A 10,919-nucleotide genomic window follows, 5' to 3' on the forward strand; every position below is an offset into this window, starting at 1 on the left:
GTGCACACACAGAGGTCCTGAACGGGGGCGGGATGGAAGCAGGGGGACCGCTTGGCTGGGGCAATGAGCAGGGGAGAGACAAGGAAATCATCAGGAAAGTCACTCTGGGCATTTGGTGGGCAGGGGAAAGGCTTTATCAGTGTGTGGGGGTGGAAGAACCCCACAGAGCAAACCATCAAGAGCCCAGTTGCAGAAGGGAGATTTCGAAATGCGTTGTGAGTGGGTTGTAAGTTGGAATATGTCACCCACAGACTAATGCTGTCTTCCCTCTTCCCATCCAACAGCACGTTCACCAAGGACACATCAGAGGAATGAGGTGGGTCACGCTTTCCGCCTCCCTCTCGCAGAGCTCTCCTCCCTCACCTGTGCTTAGGTGCTCACTGTTTGTGGGATTTCCACCAGGAACCTGCAGTCATCTATTCAGAGCTGAAGAAGGCACAACCAGAAAACACTGCAGGGCAGGCCCATGAAGATCCTGCAGAAAACTATGAGAATCTCCCATGTGCACCATCAGCTCTGGACCACTAGCCCCCTACCCAGAGGGGCCCTCGAAGACCCTGGGAGCATCTGATACCTTCCCCCTGTTCTCCACAAGCATGCTTCTCCTTCCATCCAGCAGACTGGGTGAAGGTCCCTGTCCCCCCCCCCCCCCCCCCCCCGCACCTGAGTCTGCATGTTCTCTGGGAACAGAATGGGCAGCATTTTGGTAAACACCGCATTTCTACACAGTAGAGACGCATGAAAGCGGGCAGGTGGGCCTTCCCCTCCCATGTCCATGGAACAAGGAGGAAGGGCGAGTGGTCTAGCCAGGATCACAAGAGTGCTATCACTACCATGTGCTCCGAGTGCCGAAAGCTTTGACCGCATCATTTCTGCATGAACAATTGAAACACTTTGTTTCCTCTTCTAGATGGACAGGTGGTAAGTGACTGGTGATGATGATACTAATGAAGAAGATGACTACAGATACAGGACACACACCAATCTGCTCAGAATTGGGAGCCATCACCAGTCTTCCTCTCCCCCAGATCAAACTCTCCCATACCTGGTGCAGTCAAGCTCCATGGTTTGGTTGTTCAGCACCCACTATTTGGAGGCTCCAGGGATCAGCACCAACCCTGGAGGCCCAGGAGAGCCGGTGACTCTCAGGACTCAGATGGCAAAGCCTCGTGTCTCTGGGAGCCCACGTGGCCTGAGCCAGCAGAGGAGGGAGCAACGCAGGCAGTCAGTGGGCCTATGGGGAACTAAGCGTCCACCACGGGAGAAAGCATTTAAAAAGCAGGCCATCTGTTCCTAGGTCTCCAGAAAAGCGGCAGAGTTGCTTGGAGTGGCTTTTATTTACGTGAATAAGGGATTTGTCACCTGGGGTGAGACTGAACTTTCGATCGCTGTAAAAACGATAGGCCGTCGCCAGCTGGTGCCTTCACTGAGGACTGGTGTGCTTCAGCTGATACACGCCATGGACAACGTTGATTTTACACCTACCTACCCTGTTTAGGACTTCAAGTAAATAACACAGCAAGACTTTGCAAACCTTTGGAATAGCAAGATAAAAAGAACAAAGTGTGTTTCAAAGATTATTCCTTTCCCTGTGGATGTCAGAATCCTGGGTAAGGGGAAGTGCAACATACAGCAAAGCTTAATCCAATTTGAGGTGTTAATCTTAGCCTCATGAGCTTGGCTGGCAAGCTAATTGGCTGAGGGGGTGGGGAAGTGTTGTCCTTCCTAAAGAGGGAATATTTATTTTTGTTATGAAAGAGTGACTTCTATGTCTTGTTTCCATATTAACAGGTACAAAATGTTCTCCAGAATGTACACCTGGCCTTTAGAGACAGCAAAAAATCCAGGTGTAATCTGTGTTTATGCTTAAATTTGGCCCCAAATGCCTCCCAACTTTGGGTTCCAGGAAGAATAGAGCCTTATAGGGGGGAGAGGGACATGCCACAAGGTCCCAGCTGTGGGAAACCCATCTAAAAGAGTGGTGACAAAAGGCAAAGTCCCCAAGGGAGAGAAGCAGCATCAAGGCAGCATCCCAGGGCCAGTAAGAGTCATTCTGCAGGAGGGCATGTCAGACACCAGGATGGCAGCCTCTCACGTGGGCAAGGTCCATGATGCCAGTGAAAGATGGGGACAGCAAGGGGCTCTCTGGTGCTCAGAACAGTTCTGATGGGGTGCAGACCCTCTTCCCAGCAGCAAAGGAGAGGCTAAGGAAGAATTGGGAAAATATCCAAGAGGACGTCATGTTTCCAGCTGGTCAGGAAGGTAACATTTAAGACCTCAAGATTTAAGACATGACTATAATTTCTTTCTTTACATTATATTTATTTATATATTTACAAATGTCTGGAAGGACAATTTAAACACAATAAATCACATATATCTGAAGTATACCATTTCATGTTTTGGCAGATAAGAAACCAAGAAAATAAGAAACCGCCACAATCAAGATCCCAAACATCTCCTTCATTCCCCAGTGTTCTCCTGTCCTGAGGAACACATTTTTCCTTCCACACCATCTCCTGCCATCACCAGATGTTTTCTGTCACTATAGATTAGGGTGTATTTTCTAAAGTTTTATGTAAATAGCACCATACAGCATATACTCTTTTGTGCCTGGCGCCACTCACTAAGCAGAAGAATTTGAGACTCATTCACATTGTTTCAAATAGCCACAACATAGTCCTTTCTATTGCTAAATAATATTCCATTGGATGTGCTATATTTTTATTATCCATCTATCTGTAAATGGATGTTTACATTGTTTCATTTATCATTAATTGAAATAAAATTACTATGAAAATTCACATACAAGTGTTTGTGTGGACATGTTTCCATGGCTCCTTTGTAAATACCTGGGAGTAGAATTGCTGACTCACATGTAGATTTATGTTTAAGGTTTGAAGAGGCTTGATACTCTTTTCCAAAACATCTGCACCATGTCACATGCCCACGAGCACTGACTGATAGCTACAGTAGTTCCACACCCTTGTCAACACTTAGCATTGGCAGTCTTGAACTTTAGCCACTGCAAAGAGTATGTATTGTAGTGTAGTGTGATCTCACTATGGCTTTAATTTCTCTGCTGATCCATGATGCTGATTCTCTTCTCATGTCCTTATTGGCTCTCTGCATATCTTCTGTGAAGGGTCTGTTCACACCTTCCACTTCTGCAAGAGTTTGGCATCTTTAGTTTTTTATTCTGGTCTGATTTACAAATTGTAAATATCTTCTCTATGTCTGTAGCTTGATGTTCATTTTCTTAATGATATTTTTTGAAGAGCACAAGATTTTAGTTTTGAAAAAGTACAATTTATCAACTTTTTAATTTTATGCGCCTACTTGTGTTTCCTATCTAAGAAAGTATACAGTGAGGTCAAAAATATTCTCTTCTACTTTTTGCTAGAATTTTTACAGTTTTCACATGTACATTCAGGTCTATGCACCATTCAAAGTGACTTTTTTTGATATATGCATAGGGAAAGTATTCTTTTTTTCCCTGTGAATATCCACTTGTTCCAGCACCATTTGCTGAATAAGCATTCTTTTGCTTCTTTTTAATTTGAGTTGTTCATCTCTTACCCAATTATTGGAGTTATTTATGTATTTAGGATATATATCCCTGTGTCAGATATATGTTTGGCAAATATTTCCACCTGATTTGTGACCTGTGTTTATATTCTTTTAACTGTGTCTTTCAAACAGAAAAGATTTTTAATTTAATAGAAATTATTTACCATTTTTTCTCTTATAGTTCATGTTTTGTATAGCCTGTTTCAAAACTATTTGCCTAACTTAATATTATAAATATCTTTTTCACATTTTCCTCTAGAAATGTAACAGTGTTTAACTTATCTTATATTTAGATATGTGGTACATAGAAAGTTAATTTTTGTATACAGCATGAGGTAAGAGTTGATGTTGATTTTTCCCCATACAGACATCCAGGTATTTTGCCACCATTTCCTTAAGAAACAAAACAAAAACAAAAACCCTACCTCTTTCCCATAGAATTACTTTATAACCTTGTCAGCAATCAATGGGCCATATCAATGTTAGCCTACCTCTGGGTTACCAATAGATGATCTTACACATCTGTCCTTATGCCCAAAACCGCACTTTGCTGATTACTGTTGCCTTGTGTTAAGTCTTGAGATCAGTTGGTATAAGTTCATAACTATGTTGGGTTTTTTTTCCTAAATTGTTTTAACTAACCCAGGTTTTTTGCCTTTCCATATGAACTTTTACATGGATTTTTTCAATGTATTCAAGGAAGCCTCTTAGAATTTCAATTAGGATTGCATTGAATCTATAGATGAATTTGAAGAAAGCCACCATCTTAAAAACTCTGTCTTCCTATCCATGAACTTCATACAGCTTTCCAATTTTATAGTTCTATTTTGCACATTTTTAATTAAATTTATTCCTAATTGTTTTATACTGTATGCCAATACAAGTGGAGCTTTCATTTCCTTTTAAAGTTATTACTAGTATGCCTTGGTAATACTCCTCAATTTTCTGAAAGAGTTGGTATAGAATTGAAATGTTTCCTCCTTGGATATTTGATAGAATACACCAGCCAGGCTGTTTGGACCTGGATTTCTCTTCATGGGAAAGTTTTTCAATAAAGAACTTAAGCTCTTAATTGATGGAGGACTATTCACTTTTTTTTTCTTTTTGTATCAATTTTGGCAAGTTGTATTTTCCAAGAAATTTGCTCATTTCATTTAGTTGTCGGTTTTATTAACATAAAATTTTACATAATAATTTCTAATTTAGTGCTGACTTTCTTTCATTCCTAGTATTGCTGATGGTTTTCCTCCTTTACTTTTTGATCCATTTAGCTAAGTTTCTCAGTTTATCAAAGAATTGACTTTGGTCTTTGTAAATTGATTCTGGTTTTTTGTTTTTCAGTATGTTGATTTCTTCTGTTATCTTTATGGTTTTATTCCTCTGACTTATTTTGTATGTAGTAAGCAGAACTCTTAGATGGATCCTAAGTTTCCTGTCCCCCAAAACCCTCATCCTTTTCTTATCTTCTCTTCTTGAATGTGATGAAGACTTGTCAATATGATGAGCTAACACTCAATATATAGGCTTCTAATCATTGATCTCTGGTTAATCAAAAGGGAGATTTTCCCAAGCTATCTAATCAGGTATGTCTTGAAAAAGAAATAAAGCATCAGAGAGATTCTCTTACAGGCCTCAAAGAAGCAAGCCACATGCTGGAAAAGGTGCATGAAGAAAGGGACCATGTGCAGGAGCTGAGGCTGGTCCCCAGGCCACTGGAGCAAGAACAAGAGGACCTCACCCACACAGCGGAAAGGAAATGAAGGGAACTCAAGAGAGTATCTTGCTCTTGTTAGGCTTCCTGATGAGAATGCAGTCAACTGACATTGGATTTCAGACTTGTGACCCCTTTGAGCGAAATACCCAGTGGAAGTTCCAGGCCCCTCCCCCACTCAGACTGCCAGAAATATATGTTTGCTGGTTTAAGGTGCTTTATTTGTTGTAATAGAAACACAACAATAGATAATGAGTATGTTTTCTGCTCTGCTCCTGTTTCTTGCTGCCTTTTTTTTTTTTTTAAGAGAGATTGGGAATGAGGGGGAAGGACTGAAGAAGGACAGAGAGTCCAACGCAGGCTCCACACCCAGTACAGAGCCCGAGCTGGGGCTCAATCTCACGACCATGACATCATGACCTGAGCCAAAATCAAGAGTCCGTGAACTGACTGAGTCACCAGGTGCTCCCCCAGTTTCTTGCTTCTTAAAATGGTACATTGAGTCATTCGATTTCAACCCTTCTTCTTGTCTAACAGCAGCATTAAAAGTTATGGGGTTTGATTCTAAAACTTGTGGAGCTGAATCCCAAAGTGTGGTTACTATTGATATGGTTAGATTTAAGCCGTCTGCTTTTTGGTTTTTGTTTTCCTCTGATTTGTGTTTCTCTGCTCACTCCTCCTACCTTCTTCTGGATTATTGGTATATTTTTTAAATATTTTATTCAGTCCTAAATAGTCTCTAATAGCCATTATGATTTTTCCATGAATCAATAATTATTTAAAAGAATGTTGTTGATTTCCAGGTATTTGGGATTTTCCCAAGTATTTTACTGGTACTGATTTTTTATTAGTACATTTTCATACTTAAGTGTTCTTCTAAAATTTCAATTTAATAGCTTGATAATATTACACTTTATAGATGTATTCTCCCTTGCCATTCCGTCAGTTTTGACGATTCCTTTTTTCTATTTTTATAAAAACTTTGAGATTAAATTTTTGTATGCATCTCTGATTTTTTTTCTCACAATCAATTCTTATTGGGAAAAGGGATAGAAAGAACTTTCCAGCTCTTAATACAGAAAAGATTCACAGTTTGTGAATCTGTTCACAGGACCACAGTTTGTGATCCTAGAAACATTGTTCATGAGTTTCAACATCAGGTAGTTCACTTTTTTTCTTTACAAAAATGATAAAAAATATATTTTATTGCTTAAAGTTTCATGTATTTGGTTATTAGTGGATTTGAATGTAATTTTGTGTGTTTGGGGCAATGTTTTTTCCTTTAATCAATACTTTAGAATTGGAATTTTACTCATTTTCTAGAAATAGGAATAGTCCTTTCCCTTTTTTTCTTTTTTTAAATTTTTAAAACTCTTTATTGACATTCAGTTTAGTTGGCATATACTGTATGATTCGATTCGGGTGTAGAATTCAGGAATTCATTAGCTGCGTATTCCACCAGTGCCCGTGACATCAAGTGTCCTCCTTAATGCCCATCCCCCAATTATTCCTTCCCCATCCCAGAATCTTCCGGTGGTTTCCTCGAGTTCAGCCTCTCTTATGGCTTGCCTCCCTCTTTATTTTTATCTCATTTTATGTTTTCTTCCCTGTGTCCATCTGTTTTGTTTCCTAATTTCTACATATGAGTGAAATCATATGGTATTTGTCTTTCTCTTACTGTCTTATTTCCTTTAGCATAATATCCTCCAGCTCCATCCACATCACTGAAAATGGCAAGAGTTAATTCTTTTTGATGGCTCTGGTATGTGTGTGTGTGTGTGTGTGTACGTAAACACCACTTCTTCTTTATCCATTCATCTGTTAAGGGACATTTGAGCTCTTCCCATAGTCTGGCTACAGTACATTGCTGTTATAAACATTTGGGTGCATGTGCCCCTTCAAATCACTGTTTGCATCCTTTGGATAAGTACCTAGTAGTGCAATTGCTGGGTCATAGGGTAGCTCTATCTTCAACTTTTTGAGGAACCATCATACTTTTTTCCACAGTGGCTGCAACAGTTTTTATTCTCACCAACAGTGCAAGAGGGTCCCTCCTTCTCCACATCCTCACCAACATCTATGGTTTCCTGAATTATTAATTTTAGTCATTCTCACTGGTGTGAGGTGGTATCTCATTTTAGTTTTGATCTGTATTTCCCTGATGCTGAGTGATGTGAGCATTTTTTCATGTGTCTGTTAGCCTCTTGTATGTCTTCTTTGGAGAAATGTCTGAAGAATAAAACTGAACCACTTTCTTACACCACACACAAAAATAGACTCAAAATGGATGAAAGACCTAAATGTGAGACAGGAATACATCAAAACCCTAGAGGACAACACAGACAGCAACTTCTTCAACCTTAGCTGCAACAACTTTTTGTTACGCAGGTCTCCAAAGACAAGGAAAACAAAGGCAAAAATGAACTATTGGGATTTCATCAAGATAAAAAGCTTTTGCACAGCAAAGGAAACAGTTAACAAAACTAAAAGATAACCTATGAAATGGGAGAAGATATTTGCAAATAACTTATCAAACAAAGGGCTGGTATCCAAAATCTATAAAGAGCTTATCAAACTCAACACCCAAAAAAACCAAAAAATCCAGCCAAGAAATGGGCAGAAGACATGGAACAGACTTTTTCTAATGAGTTGTAGGAGTACTTTATGAACTAGGGATACTAATTCTTTATTTACAATGTGTGATGCAGATTCATGATATGCTATTTGCCTTATAGTTTTGTTTATGGTATTTTAATATGCCCAAGTCCTCTCATAGATTATGAAGACATATTTCTCACTAAGATGGTCTCTTCTAGCTGTTGGTTGTGGGTCATAGGACATCTCCTGAGACCTCTCTAAGTTTCTCTAAACATGAAATCCAGACTTAGCCTCAAGAGAGGAAATATTTGTGTGAATGTGGGAGAGAAGCCACTTCTCCAATTGTGTTCTCCAAAGCAAAATGTCTTGATGGTCTTATTCTGAATATGCAAACCAAAACAGTGCTCATTGATGAATAAAGAGACAGGTATGTCAAGAGTAATAACTCAACACAGTATCCTCTCAAAGACCACTTTGATGTTTCCTCTTGAGACTAACCTTTCTATACATGAAATCATATTAATAAACTGTCTCCTCCTCACAACTGTAAATCTTCTTTCCCTTCCTTGGATTGGAGGAAGGTGAATGGATCTATCTATGCATGCCACTCTGAAATCAATCTCTCCCCTCTTCCTTATCAGTGGATGATCAATGTGATTCTCTTTCCACAACTGGCATTTCTTCTACCCCTGAGCAATGTCAGTGCTGCTTTACATGTGGTGGGTGGGGTAAAAATGGAACATAGGGAAGTAGACACAAAAGGAAGAAGTAGTGGTTAGTGGACTACTGAGAGACTTTTCAGAAGACTATAAATCACAAAGATGAGAAGATGAATAATTCTGTGCAAGTCTCTAGTTTCTTCTTTTTGGCAATTCCAGGCAGATGGAAAAAAAAAATCTATCCCTTCTTCTGTTCTCTCTTCAAGATCTCCAGGCAAGTCTGGCTCCCTGGTCAGTGCCCAGAGGCTCCTATGTGTCTACCTAAGCCCCTTTTAACAATGACAAGAGTGTTGTCTCCCATCATCCAAGGCCACAAGTGTAGTCACACCTGCCTGTCTGCCATTCTGTGTGAGCATGGCCTGTCCTACAGGGAATCCTATTTTCTGAGGAATGGCGATGAGGGATTAAATATGATCTCCAAAGAGAAGGGCAGGTTTTACAGGTGGCTACCGATGAGACAATGTCTGAGCTACAAATCTGCTCATAGTTCAGCGGCTGACAGTGATCCATCCAGTCAGATGGATCTGAAAACAAACATGCACCAAAGGAGTCTTACTGAAAAGTGTCTTCTTCCTGCCAGAATCAAGCGATCTCACTGTGACCAGTTTCTGTTTTCAATACCCAGCCCAGCCACTTTGCTTCGGCTTCAGGTTAACTAGGTGTCTGGAGTATTTCTTGGCACAAACTCCTTCTGTCCCTCTGTACCTGGTAGAACTAGAAAGGTTGCCGCACTAGTTTGGAAAAGAGAAGACATTTGCTCTCCACACAAGCTTAAATATACTGAAAGCAGGACTTGCTCTTTTATTCATAAAATATCAACAAGTTTCTTTTGGAATCAGAAACATGGTCCTAGTTATATGGCCTTAAGTAGAAATGGGAATTTATTCCCATTGGGAATGGCTTTTAGAACACTGATCAGGAAGGTCAAGAACAAACTGGGATCAGAAGGCAGCATGCCATAGGAAGCTAGCAGGAACCTGCCCCTTCCACCTGCCATGGGTGTCCTACTCAACCTCTCTGTGCCCCCATCTCCTTATCCTAAGATGAGAACAAATGTTCAGCTCGTAAGCTCTTGTGAGGATTAAATGAGTTAATGCATGTGAATGGCTTATAACTATGTCTGGAATACTCAAATGCTAACAGTTTCTGTTGCTGTCTGCTTTTGCTTCTATCTGCCTACACATCAGTTTCTATTTTGTTTCTCTGACAGAATGTCCCAGCATCTAAAATCATCTTTTTTGTTTAACTGTCCAGTTGTATGACATCAGCCTTCCTTCACAGCCTCTGTGGAGAGGGACAGGCTGCTCCACTGTGTGCTCCATGCTCGTGGTGAGAACTCAGGCTAGCTCTCACTGATGCTCTGAACATTTCTGCTCTGAAAACATCACTCTCTGGCATACCTGGGCTGTTTCTCATTCCCCATGGAAGGCTGGACTTCTGGAACCAGGGAGGAACATGCAGTGAACCTCGACAGTATCCATGGATTGATCAGAATTCATTTGTTTCAAGTCACACTGATGGAGCAGATGACCACATGCGACGCTTGAAGTCCTGCCTCCAGAAGTTTTCCTTCATCATCTGCTTTAAGGAATGATCCTGGTTGGGGATGCCATGTGACAGCAGACCCCTTCCAGCATATTGTACAAGAACACCTGTGAAGCCAGTCCTAGTTCCTCATCTCTAGTGAACTGGTTGTAAGGAGATCTACGTGAGGCCATAGGTGAGGACTGCAGGAGAAGACAGGCAGCAGAAGTCAAGCTCCATGCTCCTACACTTCCCGTATGTCAGCGTGAGCCAGTGAGGAGGGACACTGCTGTGCACACTCAGCCTTGTGGTCACAGGAGACTTGCTCATGACCAGCAGCTCAGACTGCCTCATCTCTGCTTGTGCCATGATGGAGCATAAAATGTCCAAGACCCAGAGGTGAATTGGAAGCTTTTTCTCAAAAAAAGAGTATAGCTTTCCCTAAAACCCTAGGATCCATATCCTAATTCTCTCATCCTGGCTCCTTGGAGGACCCACACAGCACCAATATTGGCTGTAGTCACTTGAGATCACAAGTATCTGACCATGGACAACGCAAGATCTGCTGTATCCCTTGTTTCAGTGGTTGAGCAGTTTTTGCAGCAATCTGAGCTTGCAGATCCTTCTCTTGCCCTGGGCCTGGTTCAAAACGAATCACCTTATGGGCTACTTGGCAATTGAGTAAGAACAATACACTTAAATGAGGACTATGTTGCTTCCAAAATCCAAAGATATCTGCCAAATGTTGTATCTCTTCTTTAGCAACAAAGGGGTGTAAGTGGCAGCATTTTGCTTTA

The 10,919-nt window shown here is 40.8% G+C and overlaps 1 protein-coding gene across 4 annotated transcripts in view; it reads left to right on the forward strand.

Annotated features, from left to right (window-relative positions):
* Positions 1–2,797, forward strand: part of FCRL3 (Fc receptor like 3) — a 27,036-nt gene extending 24,239 nt beyond the window's left edge. The window contains exons 14-16 of one of the 4 annotated variants that reach the window (XR_009406711.1): positions 285–316; positions 403–2,262; positions 2,410–2,797. Coding sequence is in view for 2 of the 4 variants with exons in the window: in XM_059413571.1 (XP_059269554.1) it covers positions 285–316; positions 403–528 (158 nt within the window). In the remaining 2 variants the exon portion in view is untranslated. Of the gene's footprint in view, positions 1–284; positions 317–402 lie in introns of all 4 variants that reach the window. The other 3 variants (XR_009406712.1, XM_059413571.1, XM_059413572.1) reach the window with 3 other exon arrangements.
* Positions 2,798–10,919: the final 8,122 nt, after the last annotated feature.

Source organism: Mustela nigripes, chromosome 10 (genome assembly GCF_022355385.1).
Source record: "Mustela nigripes isolate SB6536 chromosome 10, MUSNIG.SB6536, whole genome shotgun sequence".
Lineage (NCBI taxonomy): Eukaryota > Metazoa > Chordata > Mammalia > Carnivora > Mustelidae > Mustela > Mustela nigripes.